General features: G+C 39.9%; 1 protein-coding gene across 2 annotated transcripts in view; it reads right to left on the bottom strand.

Moving 5' to 3' along the window:
• Positions 1-11,295: 11,295 nt before the first annotated feature.
• Positions 11,296-18,858, bottom strand: part of ATP6V1C1 (ATPase H+ transporting V1 subunit C1) — a 48,440-nt gene continuing 40,877 nt past the window's right edge. For both annotated transcript variants that reach the window (XM_004047400.5, XM_055348788.1), the window contains exons 9-13: positions 17,512-17,604; positions 17,331-17,424; positions 15,736-15,833; positions 14,104-14,230; positions 11,296-11,923 (exon numbers count right to left, since the gene is read on the bottom strand). In XM_004047400.5, the coding sequence (XP_004047448.1) occupies positions 11,828-11,923; positions 14,104-14,230; positions 15,736-15,833; positions 17,331-17,424; positions 17,512-17,604 (508 nt within the window). In that variant the 3' untranslated portion in view covers positions 11,296-11,827. The remainder of the gene's footprint in view (positions 11,924-14,103; positions 14,231-15,735; positions 15,834-17,330; positions 17,425-17,511; positions 17,605-18,858) is intronic.

Raw genomic sequence — 18,858 nt, 5'->3', positions numbered from 1 at the left:
ATGGGAGACAGATGACCAGAGACCAGTAAAAAGAATGCATACAAAATGTGGTAAACAGGCATCAGAGTGGTATAAATGTAAAAATAATGCCATGGTTAGGAATTGAGATTTCAGTCCCTTTTTTTTAAAATTTGGGTTTAATTTCTGTATATATCAAACAACAAATAACCCAAAGGCCAGGATCGGGGCCTGTTGTAACTGAGAAAGCAAGAGCTGCCTGAGATGTTCATTTTATGCATCAAGTTGACAGGGCCTCAAGGTGCCCAGATGGTCAGTCAAACATTATTCTGGGTGTTTTTGTGAGGGTGTGTTAGTCCGTTTTCAGGCTGCTGATAAAGACATACCCAAGACTAAGCAATTTACAAAAGAAAGAGATTTAATGAACTCACAGTTCCATGTGGCTGGAGAGGCCTCACAATCATGGTGGAGGGTGAAAGGTACATCTCATATGGCAGCAGACAAGAAGAATGAGAGCCAAGTGAAAGGGGTTTCCCCTTATAAAGCCATCAGACCTTGTGAGACTTATTTACTACCATGAGAACAGTATGGTGGAAACCACCTCCATGATTCAATTATCTCCCACTGAGTCCCTCCCACAGCACGAAGGAATTATGGAAGCTACAATTCAAGATGAGATTTGGGTGGGGTCACAGCCCAGCCATATCAGTGTTTTACATGAAATTAACATTTAAATTAGTAGTTGTCTTGAGTAAAGCAGACATAATGTGGGTGGGCCTCACCCAATCAGTTGAAGGGCTGAATAGAATAAAAGACTGACCCTGGTAAGACTGAACTCTCCTGCCTGATACCTTTGCACTGGGACATCAGCTCTTCTGGGTTCTACAGCAGCTTCCAGCTTTCAGACTCAAACCAGGACATCTACTCAGCAGATTTTGGACTTGCCAGCCTCTGTAATCATGTGAGCCAGTTTCTTATAATAAACCTCTTCATATACTAGTTCTTGTCTTTGGAGAACTCAGAACTCTGAATTCTTGTCTTTAGAGAACTAACACACTGCCTCACTGCGTGATTTTATCATTTATTGCCCTCAACCTCAGAAAGAATTTGAAATAGCTGCTTAGCTACACAAAGTTTCAGGCCAGTGGGCTTTCTTTTAAACTACAATCTTTGCAGGAAAAAATGGCAGGTTCATTGGAAAGGAGTCCTGAAATGAAGCAAGGAAAAGGCAAGAAAGAATAGAAACAGAAGAATTCCCAAGGTTGAAGAGGAAACAAAATGTTAAAAGAAAGATTTTGACCAACCAAAATTAAGAAGCAAAGAACAGGGGGGAAACTAGGCAACAAAAAAGACAAAAGAAAAATAAGTAAATAAAATAAAAAATCAATGGATAAACAATGGCAGCCCGGGCAACATAGTCTCTACAAAAATTTTTTAAAATATCTGAGTGTGCCTGTGGTCCCACCTACTCAGGAGGCTGAGGCAGGAGGACCACTTGGGCCTGGGAGGTTGAGGCTGTAGTGAGCCCTGATGGTACCACTGCACTATAGCCTGGGCAACAGAGCGAGATCCGCTCTCAGAGAAAAAAAAAAAAATGAGGCACCTAATAAATGTTACTATCTCCTTGCAGCTCTAATGTGGGATTTAATGAGTGTTCAAGGGCTGCTGAGCAGGGACAACATTGTGTACTACCATGTAGCTGAAGAGTTAACTTTCCTAGTCAGGAGGAAATGAAGCTGTGTGCCTGGTTGTAAAGATAAGAGCCATCCAAAACAATTATTTTAGAAAAGAAAGTCTGACACGAGGGCAAGCAGCCAATTAAAATCTGGAAAGCTGTGACTATGGAAAATTCTACATTTCCTTTCAACATAAGTACCTAATGACACAGGACTCCATTCCAGAACTAACACTAACACTTCTCAAGCAATCAATTCATATATTCCCATGTTCATGTCTCTCCAAAGTTGCTGTATTTCCCCTGGAAAAACGGAAGAAATCCAATATAGCTACCCAAACAAATACCGTAAATGACTTAAGAGGCAGGGACAGAGAGAAGTTAGAGCAGCAACAATTTATACGATAGACTTAAACCCTTCTTCTACTGAGTGGGGCTCATAGCCTCTTGTCTCTCAGTAAAAGCCTATAATAGTTTGAAGCAAAAAGACAACCCTCCCCTCTAAGAAAAGTGGAAGTGAGAAATATGACATATTGGAAAAATGAAAAGGAAACCAGAATGCTCCCCACCTCGTGCAAAAAATCCCTGTTGTCACGTTGGCTATTATCAAAAGACTACCGTGTGACTAATTTGGAGCTGTGGAGTCAGGAAGATCCAGGCAAAGCATTCAGTATGTTTGCAGAACACTCTTAAAGTTTGAGAAGCTGCAGAGAACTTTCGGGTGCAGAGTCTGGCACACTTCCGGGTTTGGTACATTCTCCATGAATTCATCCACTTCAGTTCTGAACCAGAACCCAGTGCCTGCTATGAATGTGCCAAGCACGACGTAAGAAATTGGGGTTACAAACACACAAGTATGACCACTGCTGCAGTGATCCTTGAAACACGCACATGAGACCCTAAAATGGGTTCCCTTTGCTAGAAGAAAAAAGTCTGAGTTCTTCACCATGTTCTGAAGACCCCGCCTAGGTGCATCTGCTGCACATCCCACACCCCTCACTCACTCAGCTATTGCCACGCTGATCCTCTATTACCCAACCTCTGTGAGACACTTCCTTCCCCTAGGTCTTCACGTGGCTGGCATCCTCTGGGGTATATCTAGACACCCCTCTGAAGCAGCTCTTCCTACCCATTCCCAGCCCAGGTCAGTCCTCAATGGCCTTACAGGTGCAGAGGGCGAAAAGTCTTACCTTGTTCACTATGTTTATTGTGTCTCGTCCACCAGCAGGTAGGCTCCATGTGGACAGAGTCCTTTTTCTCATTTGGCTGCTCCTGCCCTAGTACCCAGGTATTCAACAATTACTAAGTATTCACTAAGTGAATGAGGATTCTGCCCTCAGTAAATGGTTGTTGAACAAATGAAGGAACTATGGGCACTTTTACCTAAGCAAGTTGTCAGTGACACATGTACTGAAACAACAGAAAGATATCATCAGACCAGCAAAGTTTCAGATGCTTTATCCCCAGCCAGCCAGCTATCTTTTCTTCGGGGATTGCTGACATGAGTGACTGCTAATGTGACAACCAGTGAGACGAGCTACTCTGGGACAGATTTGCAACCTAACCCCCAAGTGGAGGAGGCGGCTGCAGATGGCTGCAGCTAAGGCCAACTGAGATGCTGAGTGGACAAACGAAAACAACAAAAAAGGCAAACGGACAGAATTGACAGCAAGAGCCCTGGACGGAGTGAAACCCCAAAGGGCAAATCTCCTTACCATTCGTAAAAGAAAATTCAAATTAATTTTTAAAAATTCTACCGATATAAACAGATAAGCAAAGAATTAAGAGAACTTGTAGAAAATCTGAGCTAATTCCTGGTTTTTTAAATTGAGAAACAATTCACATACCACAAAATTCACCTTCTAAAATACACAATTCGGTGATTTTTAATATATTCATAAAGTTGCGTGATCATCAGCACTATCTTAACTCCAGAAAGTGATTGCCCCTAAAGAAACCCTGTACCCATTAGCAGTCACTACTAAATGCCTTCCCATCCTGGTTCCTGGCAACCACGAATCTTCTTTCTATACTGATTTCTTTGACTATGCATGACACTTCCCATAAATGAAGTCATCTGTGACCTTTTGTGTCTGGCTTCTTGCACTTGGCAAGATGTTTTCTAGGTTCATCCATGTTGTGGCGTGGGTCAGTACTTCCATTTCTTTTTATGGCTAATATTCCATTGTGTGGATAAACCGGATTTTGTTCATCCACTCATTCATCAGTTGATGCACACATGGGTTGTTTCCAATTTTAGCTATTACGAATAATGCTGTTATCAACTTTCGTGTACAGGTTTTTGTGTGAATATATGGTTTCAGTTTTCTTGGGTTTACACGTTGGTGTGAACTTGCTGGTCATGTGATGCCAGCAGGTTTTTAATGGGAAATCTGCCTTCTAAACAGATGCAGTTAAAGAGGAACTAATTTCATCTCACATAAGATATGAGGCAGTAGCCAAAAAAGAAACACAAATCATGCAGCATGGAAAAGGGTGGTACTCACAATAACAACAGCAGTTAATATGTTGAGCCCCTCCTCTGCACCATGTACCATGCTAGAAAATTTGGGCCTGCGGTTTAATCCTCATTCTCACAATAGTCCTATAGTGTTATCCTCATTATCCTTCTTCTACAGAGGAAGGAATGATTCAGACCCTGGGATGCTAGTCTGCCCACGATTTTACATCCTGAGAGAGCACAGATGTGAAGCTGGCTCATGTGGCCTGCTTGGAGGAGGTAGGAAAGGAGAGGAGACTGTTGGAGCATCCCTAGGAACCATCTATGGTCTAAATTCCTCCTCCAAAGCGGCCCCCATCAAATCAACAACAGTAAACGATATTCTTCTTTCAGAGAACACATAGAGAAGCCAATTCTAAAAGGGAAGAAAGTCCAGTTTGAACAGAGCCTCTATCCGGAGGGCAAGTGAGCAGCAATTCGCAATTTGTGAGAAGTGACTTGCCAGTCCTCTGGTCCCAGAACTGGGGTGAGCTGAAGGTGACCAGAGACTGGGGACAAGTGGCCAGTTAGGAGGCTGTCAGAACAGACTAGGAAAGAAATATGGCCAGTGGGGATGCCAAAGGAAGAGCCAGGAGTGGAGGATGGGGCGGGGGGCCTCCAGAATGCTTCACAAGCCTGAATGCAGAGGGTGGCCAGCTAACGGTAGGAGGTAAAATCCATGCCACATGTCACCGATGGAAAACAAGTCTGACAGAGGGCTCTCCCCTTCCTATTTGCCTCTTTCCAAGGGCAACTGTGAGTTGCTAGACTTCTCAAATAAGGCCTTAACGGCTTCAATGTTTTATGAACCTCTTACATTTCTTAGAGTCAATAAAGACAAATAATATCATTCAAAAGCACGTGGTGAGCATCTCCCTGATGTCTCCCTGCAGAGGCTGGAATAGTGAATGCTCTGCACACAATGGATACTAAGTGAGCACTGATTGACAGAAGAAATTATATTCCCATTAGAACCACACAGCTGTGTTTTCAATTCTGCTGATTCAATATTTCCCATCAGAAACAGCTTCTGGTCTTTCAGTATGACAACCAGTTTACTCTCGTGCACATCAATGCACAAAGTATATGTAGTTGTCTTTTGTGATCAAAGAGAATGCTGTCCTGCGTAGCAGTCTGAGGCACATCAACAATGATTCCAAGAGCAATCCTTTCCTCTCTTTCTCAGGCTTGTGGGGATGTTAAATCTAGCAATCAAAGTAAACAGAAGCAAGGCTGGCTCTTCCAGTCATAAAAAACAAACAAAAAAAGCCAAAGGATATGGGATATATTGGAAACTCAAGGTCAAAAAGGCTCATTAGCCAGGTGTGACCAACTAGACCTCTATGTCCAGCGCAGTAGCCACCAGCCACATGTAGCTATTTAATTAGTTAAATAAGATTGGTCAGGTGCAGTGGCTTTCACCTGTAATCCCAGCACTTTGGGAGGCCAAGTCAGGCCAATTGCTTGAGCTCAGGAACTTGAGATCAGCCTAGACAACATGGTGAGCAGTCTCTACCGGGAAAAAAAAAATAGCCGGATGTGGTGGCATGTGCCTGTGGTCCCAGTTACTTGGGAGGCTGAGGAGGGAGAATGGTTTGAGCCCAGAAGGCAGCCTGGGCGACAATGCCAGACCTTGTCTCAAAAAAAAAATTAGATAAAAAAATTCAGTTCCTCAGTCACACTAGCCACATTTCAAGTGATCTTCAGTCACATGTGACTAGGGGCACCACATTGGGTAGCACAGATATAGAATGTCCATCATCATAAGAAATTCTTTTGGACACTGCTAAGCCAGGCCGACTAGGTGGTCAAACGTGATAAAATGATGTGTCTATTCTTTACCCACTGACTGATAACATAGGTTGACTTTTCTGGACAGATACCCTTAAATCAGTTTGTTTTCAGACTGTGGGTTTCACAGATCAGTAAAATCCTTTTCCTACCTTAGGGCTGCCGGGTTTGTGTTTTGTCCAGTAAGATTGCCACCAGATCACCAGGCTGCATGCCCCATCAAGGTAGGTAGGCACTGTGCCCATCTGACTGCTTGCATTAAATCCCCAGCGCCTAACACAATGCCTGGTTCATAGCGCATGCTCAGTAACTATCTGAGTAAGTGATTATATATGCACACGCACATGCACACACATACATATATCCTTACCTTTTTAATTTGATCTTCAGTGAAAACTGTCACTGGCTGGCACTGGTCTGCTCAAAGATGTGTGGGTTTTATGCACACACACACACAGAGGCTAGAGTGTCACAAAATAAGTCATCTAACATTTTTTGAGAACTTTATATTAATAAACGCTTGTAACAAAATATACCAAACCAGAATGCAGAGAGTGTAGGTTTCTCTAAACTGACTGTACAAGTCAGAACCAAAAATGCAGGGAGGAGAAACTGTTTGCTTTTCAATGGCACCAGAGTGCCCTCTTGTGGTAAAACATGGTATCTGCATAGTCACAATTTCTATTTAAAAAACAAGCATCTTTATGCTTCTAACAATGCATAAAACCTGTACTCAACTATAAAGCACTCTTGAGAAACAGTCTAAATATGTATCTAAGTAGTTTATATAAAATATGGCAAGTTGTGTTGGTGAAAAAAATAATTAAGATTTGTCACAGGACTATGTGGTGAGGCCATCCACATACCTAGGAAACAGCAAAATACATGAAAGCTGCTCTTGGGATTTGATATTCTAAATAGTTCCTGTTCACCTTCTGGTTAAAAAACAAATGACTTTCAAGTCCAAGGTGGTGTCATACAGTTTATTCCTTCCTTTGTCCAACATCAACAATAACCTTTGCTGCCTCCAACTCCTTCTTTCACTTTCATCTTAATAGCCCTTTTCTGAGGGGGAGGAGGGCTTCCTCATATAAACCATTCTTCAAAGTCTGTTTTGGTTGTTTCTTTTTACACTTTACAAGCAGTGACAAATTATGTCCACAGTGAGTTCTCAATTAAAAGATGAAAATGTGACCTTGATCATTTTAGAGTTTTTGCAAATTTCAACTTGATATTCTATGGCCTTCCAAGGGCAAAAGACATCTTTATTGATCAATTTCTGCTGAGACAGAACTCTCCAGTTCTACTGATTTAACGACGTGGAATATTTCTTTAACTGACAGCAGGAAAAGCTGATTTACCCATGATGATTCTATTAAGTGTGGTCTCTGTCAATAGAGAAGAATCACTATTTGAATGAGACCTCAAGATGCTTACAAATTCTAAATCAACACCCCAATCTGAGGGTTCAGAGGAAGAATCATTAAAAGGTAGTATCCGATTACAACTGACTAACCCCTAGCCTCTGATTCTCCTGGGTATTTGTTTAAAATGTAGGTTATTCCTTGGATCTACTTAAGACTTTAAACCACATCTCTCTGGAGCTTGGTAATGAGCATTTTTATTAAATTCCCCAAGTACAAGCCCCGGTGTACACAATAAGCAATTTCAGTTTTGAGTAACTGCCAGGGAAGGAATGTCCCCCTTTCTGTTTGTTGACTGCCTTCTGATTTGTTTGAAAGCTTTTTTCTTCTTGCATTATCTTGACCATTCCTGGTATGAAGGATGTTGTCTTGTTTCTCCTCAGTTTCATCTTCTGCAGAAGAAGAAACCATGCCAGGCGGCAGTCTCTTACTGTTCATGGCTTCCATGGCTTTACTCTGTTCCCTTTTTCTCTCACAAGTCATCAGCTCAGATCTAAAAATACTCTAAGGGTAAATCCACTGGTGAATAAAATGGTTCCAATGTGCCATATTCCTTTCTTTAGAAAGCAAGAATTACCTCCATATATGAATCTAAAGAATCAATTGTTATCTACGCTAGAAAAATAAAGACCATTAATAAGTCTGCAATATTGAAACGGGTAAACATCAATTTAGAGACAAGTACTAAACTAGGAAAGTTTTTGCTAGGTTTCCTCCAGAACATAATGCCATTTATAGACCTTCTAGGACAAACCATCTTTTATTGACATTAACAGAAGAAGATAATCACATTTTTAATAAAGGCAGGCAAGGTTTTCATTATAAGCTGTTCTATAATATTTGTATATGTGGTTTTTAACCTTGTGCATATGCTACTTTGATTTCTTCGACAGCTGAGAATGAAGGAGAAAAACCTCGTATCTAGATCAATGTCTTATATTTTATTTCCAAAATTTTGGACTAATTTTGAAGTAAGAGCAAATAAAGTTTCACGTTTGCTGAGTATTTGTTATGTACAAAGTGTTACTTTAAAGGTACTACTGGATATGCACTCATTCAAAAAGCTGGAATATGTTCCACAAAGATTGGTTCCACAAATATCTTTTGTTCCACGAAGATTTCAAAGTGTGGAATGTGTACCACAAAGATTTTCTGCTGAAGAGCAACTTCAGCAGGGTAGTAGAGAGGTAGAAAAATCTCCTAGGTTGAATAACTGAGGCTACTGAAATTGGCATGCAAACAACTAGACACATTATCTAACCCATCATAGATGAAATGTTCTGGACTCCTGGGTTCCTGCCAAATATAATAGCAACACAGGCCAGGCGCAGTGGCTTATACCTGTAACACCAGCACTTTGGGAGGCTGAGGCGGGAGGATCCCTTGAGCTCAGGAGTTCGAGACCAGCCCGGGCAACATAGTGAGACCTCATCTGTGCTAAAATTAAAAAAATTGGCCTGGCATGGTAGCGCGCACCTGTAGGCCTAGCTACTTGGGGGTTGAGGTGGGAGGATTGCTTGAGCCCAGGAAGTCGAGGGTGAGGCTGCAGTAAGCCCTGATCATGCCACTGCACTCCAGCCTGGGTGACAGAGCAAGACCTTGTCTCAAAAACAAAACAAAACAAAACAAAATAGCAACACAAGTTAACATCTGATTCTCCATACCGAATATCTTTCCTATACCACTGTCCATCTCAGACTCAGGTTAGGCAATGTGTCTGGCTCATTCACACAACAGTTGAGTGTGGAGCGGGAAGTGTGACAACCAGCAGTCAAAAATCTTAGGTTCAAATTCTGACTGGCTCAAAATTTGTGACTCAACAAAGAATTCACTTAACTTCTTTCACCTGAAGTCTCCATACATGAAAATGGGGACCGCCAGTACTCCCTCCATGAACAACGCGGGGAGGGGCCAGGAGGATGATGTGGATGTGAATGATCCCTGACAGACACTCAGTAAACGTTTAATGAGTCTGTTATCTAAGCACTATCCTCAAGGAGAACCAGCAGACTCCTCGGGAAGGTAAGTGGCTTGGGACAGTCCCTTTCCAGGAATGGTGACCGCCACCAACAATATCAATAATCCAGCACAGACTGGAGCTCAGTGACACAAACTGCTCTATTGTTATGTTAGACACAATGACTTCCTTCTAACCATCAGACTCTACAATGATGTGGATCTGGATTTTCCCAAATTAACACAGTGAAAAGTAACTACATGTGTTCCCCAAGGGCTAAGTACCTGCATCAACCTCTCACCATGCACCACTCGCAGCACTTTCTGCACACTTGGGGTCACACTGACTCACCCCAACATCCCTAATGCGGTGGGCACTCTAATCATGCCCATTTTACAGAGGAGGGACTGGAACTCGGAGACCACTCTGCCCAGGACCACACAGCTCGTCAGCAGCAGAGCTGGGGCCTGGCCTCAGAGCACGTGCTCAGCCACTCTGCTATAATTTCTCTGGTGGAAATCACAGTTAAAGTCCCGTCGTTTCAGACATATGCTGGGATTCTAAACCTTATGCAGTCTGTACCTACTCTCATGAGAACAACAGTAAAGTCTAAATAAAACCTTAAAAGTCACTGCGTGGCTGAGCTTCAGGTTAGTGACATGTTTTTCTTAAAAGTCAATTTAATGTCAAAACATGCCCTGCTATGATAGAGAGAGTAGCGCCATGTTACAGATACTAAGACTCAAAGAACATGTGCAAAAGACAAAGAACCAAAATTTTCTGATAGCAAAATCTTTCACAGCTTCCTCTTGTCCAAAGAAAAACTGAAGATAAATCCACACTCCAAACATGTCTTTAGTTTAGAATTCTGACAAATGACTTGGCAGTGAGTGTCAAAAACTTAAGTGTACAAAACCTATGACCCTACAAATTCCACTTCTCGGATCTTACAGAAATACTAATACAAGTATACAAAGAAATCTGTGCAAGGATGCTGACTGCAGCAGTGTTTGTTAGGAGCAAAAACTAAAAACAAGCAGACTATCCATCCACTCGGCTAAACACATGATGACAGACACTCAATGGAACACCACGCAGCCAGTTAAAAGAATGAGGTAGCTCCAGCTTCACTGACACAAAGGATTCTCTTAGATATACTATTAAGCAAAAAAGCAGGTGACAGGATGTGTGTAGTATAATCCTATTTTATTAAAAATAAACTGTGTGTGTGTACATGTGTGTGTGTGTGAGAGAGAGATGTAAAGACATAGAAAAGGGCCTAGAAAAATACATAAACTTCCCTTGGGAGGTGGAAATTGAGGGAGGGGGTCTCTCATGTTCTACATTGTGGATGTCTGTATTTGCTTGAAATTATTTATGAAATAATATAATATTTTGAAACAAAAGATTTTGGAGGCTAATTTTCTAAAGGGAATAGCATAGCTTAGACATGCCCCTAAACTGAAATGTAAACTTCTTTTTCCCATTTGCAAACCTGTGAGTACATAGTAAGAGAAACATTGCCACAAAATCCTCTTTTAAAAGCTCTTTCAGGACACTAAACTAAGTCATTCATTTCTGAGATTTTAAAGGCCAACAATGTCTCTATTTTCAGACTATGTCACAAATGACATAAATGCCAAAATTATAGATCTTAAGAAGACAACACATAAAATACAGACTTAGACAAAACAAATGACTAAAGCTGCATAGTTCTGCTAGACCTTATTCAAAACTGGCTCTATTCTTAATTATTTGAGAGACCTAAAATTCTAGTGTTCAAATGTAAATACCCATCATATACTGAAAAGTCATTTTCAAATTTGTGTCCTGACCCAAATTTGGCTCAATTAAATCATACGAAAGTCAGACAACACAAATGGTTACACCTCAGCATATAACAAAATCCTGGAAGTAGCATAGCAAGTGAGCTATGACATCACTTAACTCTCAAACCGAACTGTAATCTTAAGTTACACACACCACAATACACCTTTGCACAGGTAATTTTATTCTCTCCTGTGGGTGTTGACAGTGCTCATTGATTGAAATTTGAAACATTCAGAAATCCCATACCTGAAGATGGTCACATATTCTTTACATCATGATTCAGTAACTATTCAACAGTTATGTCTACTAAATACAGTGAACAAAACAGTATGTTTACACCATTCCCCTGTGAACAGGGCTTTTGTGCACAATAGTAACAAATGGAATTAATGCATACCATGATATCAATAAGGAAAAGACCTTCTCTTTAAATAAACTATTCTGTTTATAAATAAACTCTGATTTTTTTAGTACACATTTACAGACCTGATCAATAAAAAGAAACAATATATATATATTTTTTCCTTTAAAAAGAAAATGTTGAGATACAGACCACTGTGGGAGAATTCACCTAGGAAAGGGGGTAAGAAGCAAGCAAAGGATACTAGAGTTAAAAGTACGACCATACTGCAACTTATTTCTGTTAGCACACACAAACACAAGGACAGGATTGTCGGGGGAGGAGCCCATTTTCACTTGAATTCCAGCAAGTTGCAATCAATCTTGTAGTACACATAGGGGTAGTATTCTTGTTGACTCAGGTTTAAACCTGGAATATCCATAGGAGCCTATGGAAAAAACAGACAATTATTCAATTTTGTATTTACAGAACTCAAAAAAAGAAAGCAAGTATTAACATTTACCTTTTTATTGAACATCTACTCTGGGCTAAATGTATGCACTTAAGGCTAATTTATCTGAGTTAGACATTATTCCCATTTTGCAAATGAGAAAACAATCTCTGAAAGACTGACTTCTCCTAGGAAACACAGACAGTGAGTGGTAAAGCCAGGTTCAAGCATTCTGACTGCATATGTATTTAGCATGATCCCACCAACCTTTTTTATGTATACTGTAAAAATTAACTTTTTAAATCTTGGACTTAGAATACTGAGTTGATGGGATACAAGACTTACAAAATGTGGAGTAAAAATAAAGCAAGTATGATTTATAAGTAATACTTATTCTGTAATATCAGCACTTTGAGAGGCCAAGGCCTTGAGCCCAGGAGTTCAAGACCAGTCGGGGCAACATAGAGAGACTCTATCGCTACAAAAAATAAAAATAAAAACATTAACCAGGAGTGGTACTGCGTGCCTATAGTCCCAACTACTTGGAAGGCTGAGGTGGGAGGATCACTTGAGCATAGAGGTTGAGGCTGCAGTGAGCCAAAACCATGCCACTGCATTCTAGCCTGAGCAACAGAGCCAAAAAACAAGCAAGGATAACACTTATTATACATGCATGTTATAAGAATTTACTGCTAGAACATTTATGTATCAAATAATTATACCTCTCATTTTATCCACAATTGCATGAAAGTGTAGCAAGTTGGCCGGGGGCAAGGTGGCTCACGCCTGTAATCTTAGCACTTTGGGAGGCCGAGGTGGGCGGATCACCTGAGGTCAGGAGTTCAAGACCAGCCTGGCCAACATGGTGAAACCGCATCTCTACTAAAAATACAAAAATTAGCCAGGCATAATCCCAGCTACTTGGGAGGCTAAGGCAGGAGAACTGCCTGAACCCAGGAGGCAGAGACTGCAGTGAGCCAAGATCACGCCACTTCACTCCAGCATGGGCAAAAGAGCGAAACTCCATCTCGAAAAAAAAAAAAAAAAAAAAGTGTAGCAAGTCATTTCCCGCATTTCCTTCTATCAAGAAAAACTGATTTTTCATAGTTCTAATTAATGCCTATGTGAGATGCTACCATCTACCCTAAACTTTTAAAGAGAAAAAAAAAATCAGCAAGATATTTAAAACCAAAAATATAAAGTAAAAGCCCACTACAATTTTTTTTTGGGATGGAGTCTCCCTCTGTCACCCAGGCTGGAGTGCAGTGGCGCAATCTTGGCTCACTGCAACCACCCCCCCAGGTTCAAGCGATTCTCCTGCCTCAGGCTCCCGAGTAGCTGGGATTATAGGTGACCGCTGCCACGCCCAGCTAATTATTGTATTTCTAGTAGAGACGGGGTTTCACCATGTTGGCCAGGCCAGTCTCAAACTCCTGACTTAAGGTGATCCCCCCGCCTCGGCCTCCCAAAGTGCTGGGATTACAGGCGTGAGCCACCACGCCCAGCAGCCCACTACAATTTTAAACAGCAACAACAAAAAAACACAAGTAACTCTGTTTATATCTCCTTTTGTTTAAAAAATAACAGTTTTGTTTAAAAGAAGATATAAACACATATATACATTTTTTGGTCTTTTTTTCTTTTTCTTTTTTCAGATGGGGTCTTGCTATGTTACCCAGGTTGGTCTCGAAGGCCTGGGCTCAAGTGATCCTCCCGCCTCAGCCTCCTCAGTTGCTGGGACTACCGGCATGTCCCACCACGCCCAGCTACGCCATTTTAGAAAAATGAACCTACCTTGAAAATACTCATCTATTGACTCTATCGCTTCTACCAAATAAAATTAAAATAACTGCTTATTTTCTTCCTCTCTGCAATTTATAGTTTTTGTAAATAACTAGTATCACTGGTTTCTGTATTTCTGCAGCTATAAACATCTGATACACAGCAAGATAATTACTAGCTTGTAGAAATGCCAAGAAGCAAAACACAGATATAATTAGTATAAAACAGGGTAAACAATGTAAATTACTATGTTTACATAACAAATTGAGAACCTCAAAGTAATAAAAAATGATTAAGTATCATACTTACTCTCCCTTTTCTGTCTATCTTCTTTCAATCATTTTTTTTCTGAAATTCACTTCAATTCTTACTCTACTGGGCTAATAAGTACTTACATCAATAATAGCTGCTGCACTGCTGTCTAGATGTTTATACAATTCATGTAATACTTCTCTCAGTTTCTTCAAAGTTTTCTTATTGGGCTGAAGTAGCATTGCTTGGAAGTTCACTGGCAAGCCATACCTTACAAAAAAGCAGAAACACAGTACGCAATACAAGCAAACATGTAAAGAGATTTTCTTTTCAAAGCAAATATTCTCATACTCTTTAATCATGGTTAACGGGGAGAGAATATCTCCCTTTACCTTTACAAGTTCAACTAATATATATAGAAACTGAAACTAATATACACAAAAAACTTCAATATAAACAGAAACGCAAACCTTTGGTCCCCACTGTCCACTAGAAATCTCTACGCCAATTACTAGGAATTACTTCAATTACCATTCATTTTTTTTTTTCTTTTGAGACGGATTCTTACTGTTGCCAGGCTGGAGTGCAGTGGTGCAATCCTGGCTCACTGCAATCTCCGCCTCCTGGGTTCAAGCCATTCTCCTGCCTCAGCCTCCTGAGTAGCTGGGATTACAGGCACATACCACCACGCCCAGCTGATTTTTCTATTTTTAGTAGAGACGGGGTTTCACCATGTTGGCCAGCATGGTCTCAATCTCTTGACCTCGTGATCTGCCCGCCTTGGCCTCCCAAAGTGCTGGGACTACAGGCATGAGCCACCACGCCCTGCTTACCATTCAGTTTTTAAGGTAATATATGAATATCCTCAGGAAATATAAGAAGTAAGGTCAGCAGATACTTTTATGGTAATAGCATGAGGTTACCCACATCTTCTTTGAAAATTTGAAAAAATTTAAAAATAGTGAGCATGGTTACATGTAAGTTTTGGGGTGTTTTTTTGTTTTGTGTTTTGTTTTTTCAGGCGGAGTCTCGCTCTGTTGCCCAGGCTGGAGTGCAGTGGTGCAACAGTGCAGTGGCACAATCTCGGCTCACTGCAACCTCCACCTCCTGGGTTCAAGTGATTCTCTGCCTCAGTCTCCCAAGTAGCCAGCACTACAGGCACGTGCCACCACGCTTGGCTAATTTTTTTATATTTTTAGTAGAGACAGGATTTCACCCTGTTAGCCAGGATGGTCTCAATCTGACCTCGTGATCTGCCTGCCTCAGCCTCCCAAAGTGCTGGGATTACAGGCGTGAGTTACTGCGCCTGGCCAAATCTTGGGTTTTTTAAAACTATTTCTAATATGAGCAACCCATACATTGGACCAGAATATGATTTTTTAAATATCTCAAAATATTAAAATACTTTAGGTTAATATGAAATGATTTCAATAAGTCATTAGCATACTATGTATCCAATGACATATAAAACACCTGAAGGATCTTCCTTTTAAACAAATACTGGTTAATATTTAATCTACTTTTAAGTACCTACACAAGAAAAAGAACCTGAGGGTATGGCAGCATAAATCTCTTTTTCTAAGCCTGGTGCTAAAGAACAAGACTAATATGCATTTTATAAGCCGTATGATGATACTGACAATCTCTGTCTCATGATTGGCCCTTTGGTTTCTCCAAATCAATTTCCTATTGCTGGACTGTATTATAATAAAGAGGTCCAATGTAAGGAATCTATGAACTCTTCAGTTCCAAGTTTGGCAATTAACTTGCTTTACCTTAAAACAGACTCAACGAAAACCCGTAATGCTTTCACGTGAATCCATGCAATAAATGCTTCACTAAAATTCACTTTCAGCCACCGTACAAGTGGTCCCTATAAAAAGAAAAAAAATTACCACAAATTTGGTCTTAGAAATAGCAATTAGATAGACCAAATTTTTTTTAAGTGACTACCCATTAGGAATCTATAGAAGAATTAAGTCGCGTAATTCACTTTCTACATGTTTCACTATTATTCTCATTATCTCAGATACCTTATCTTAAATTAGATTAAAAGGTTTGCCACTACAGAGAGATCTCAACAGACACTAAAATGCATTGAACCAATTCACTAACACAGAAAAAGGTATATATTTTAATAAAACTAGTTAAACTGGTACAAAATATAGAAATGCCTTAGGTTTGAAAATCAAAATATAAAGATCTGAATTTACAACACAACACTCTAAAACATTTAATACATGTAAAATGAAATTCAACTTACAAACAACTTCTTAGTAACAAAGATAAACAGCTATGTAGGCAAGTCATTTAACAGCGCTAGCTCTTAGTTTTCCCATTTGTAAAAAAGGGAGTTGGTCTAGACATCTAAAACCTCTTTACATTCTAAATTATATAGCGTAAGTTCTTTTTAAACTTCAAATATTTAGTAGGATTAAGCGGATTTCAAATACCTCCTCTCTCCATACTTAAAAGACATACATTAACAAGTCAGCTAACACTTCCTTGGATAACATTATTAGGCTCATTTGGATGTACCAAACAATTAATTTAAGCAAAAGGATAGCAAAACAAGTGAAAATCTTTAGTCAAAATATCTACTTTTTAAAAGGATTTTGGGTTTGCCCTAAAAAGCTGGTTATTTTGACATTGCTTGGTTAGAATGAGTTTCCTCCTAGTTGAGATGATATGGCTTATAAAGTACTTGGAAATAATTTTCAATATTTCCCTCAATTTCCTCTTACATTATTAAGAGAAACACATTTTCACTCATTATGTTTCCCTTTCCAAACAAGCTTTTAGTCTTCACAGTAATCCCACACTTGAAGATGGCAAGAAAGTTAACACCATCTTTGATTTTCACAATTCCACTCGTTTCCCGTTACACCTAGAACACACCAATTCTCCAACAGCTTAAATACAAATTGCTTCAATAAAAGATTGAGGCATTGAAAAAATCTGCCTCAAGAAAGTGAAAAGTCTTACTGAAAAGAACTTCGTTACTTAACTAAAATCACCCTTCACCTACAAGGACGTTAACCAGAATACTGCATTTAAAATTAATATCTGATGTGGATTTAGGTGGAGTAATTTCTTTTTAAGTATGTATTTTAGGATAACTATTCTATCTATTCTATTCTATCTCAGATAGACATAAGCTTTAGAAGAAAGCTTTCTTAGAAATAGAATAGTTATCTCTAGAACAGTTAAGCTTTAGAGGAAATTCATTCTGATTATTCAATTAAAAAAAAAACTAAAATCAAATGTCTTAAAACCAAAGCAGATTTTTACTTTCTTTTAAATCAAAGGAAAGCAATACCACTTTTTCTTCTGCTTAGTACTGATAATACTAAATATTAAAAACACATACAAATTGTTTTTTCTTATCAGTGGAAAGCCTGTTCATTTCTTCTTTATCTGCTTTCATCTCCTCTTCATTATACTGGAAGTCACGAACAATGAATCTAAATTTGGGGAAAAAAAAACAAAATTGTTCACATTGTATACAGCTGATCTAACAAAGTAAATAAACAAAAAAACAATAATCTTACTTGTTTTCTCTGGCTTTGTGTCTGAAGTCATCAACTGCCTTCCTAAACAAGGTGACATTACACAGGTAACTGTCTTGGTCCTCTGAAAGAACACTATGGAAAAAAAAAAAAAGAAGTCCATTTAAAGATTTATACGTATTGCTGTCTTTCATATTAAGGGCAAAATTCAGAAACAGGTGGAAGAGAAAAGTAGGGTATAATAGCCCTTCCCAAATCACCTCAATGCTTTTCAATCTGGATTGCCTCAAACACCGAAGATACTGAATGTTTATTTATGATTTATTTTGCTTATGATACCTTAACACTCTACATTTATTTCTTACTAACCAACAAAATTAGACATTAAAGCATCCAAACGCTCCAGTAAAGCATCCAAACGCTAAGAACCACACTTTTCAATCAACATCAGCGCCAAGCTGCTTTGTTTCCAGTGTCTCCTTGATAAGCACACTCTTCTTTTCTAGAAGCCTAATTCTTTCTTCCTTTCTCCAGGCCAACTCAGCCCCACTGAGGCCCAGCCTAGCCTCTCTGCATTGCCAGTACCTTAAACCTTGGATCTTTGCTTTGCTCCCACGACATCTCTCAATCAAAAACTGACGGGCTGGGTGCAGTGGCTTATGTCTGTAATCCCAACACTTTGGCAGGCTGAGGTGGGTGATTGCTTGAGTTCAGGACTTTGAGACCAGCCTGGGCAACATGGCAAGACTGTGTCTGTACAAAAAATACAAAAACTAGCCAGGCGTGATGGTGCACGCCTGTAGTCCTAGCTACTAGGGAGGCTGAGGTGGGAGGATCACTGGAGCTGGGGAGGTTGAGGCTACAGTGAGCTGAGATTGCACCACTGCACTCCAGCCTGGGTGACAGAGTGAGTCCCTGTCAAAAAAAAAAAAAAAAAAAACCTGATGAACACAACTGTCTAAATAATCTCTGAATAAATGTGCCTGTATGCATCTCATGGCTCCATTTTAGGCTTTAGAAGGTCCCAGTGAGGTCAGAACTTCCATTCAGTCACAGCTCCATGGACATCACTAGAAAGACCTTTCCAGACACAACTGCCAGGAAATTTTAATGGTCATTTAAATCTGTAATACCTTGGGTGAAAGTCCACTGTTTGAAAGGTGAATGGTATCGCTTGTGATAGTATGGTCCAAATTTGGCTTTCAGAATTTACCTATAGTGCCTCCTGTATAGAAGTCCTTATGTGAGGTCCACAAGGCTGCACAGGCAGCTGTTCCACAGCAATAACCTTGGGGCAGGGGAATGTTACTGAGGGGAATCTCTTCTCCTTTCCGTCTTTCACATACTGGAGTTCTTCTAATGTTTAGTGTTTTTTAAACAGCTTTACTG

The sequence above is a fragment of the Gorilla gorilla genome, chromosome 7 (genome assembly GCF_029281585.2).
Source record: "Gorilla gorilla gorilla isolate KB3781 chromosome 7, NHGRI_mGorGor1-v2.1_pri, whole genome shotgun sequence".
In the NCBI taxonomy this organism is placed as follows: domain Eukaryota; kingdom Metazoa; phylum Chordata; class Mammalia; order Primates; family Hominidae; genus Gorilla; species Gorilla gorilla.
Note: the sequence above shows the minus strand (reverse complement) of the source record. Positions and strands in the feature narration are given on the sequence as shown.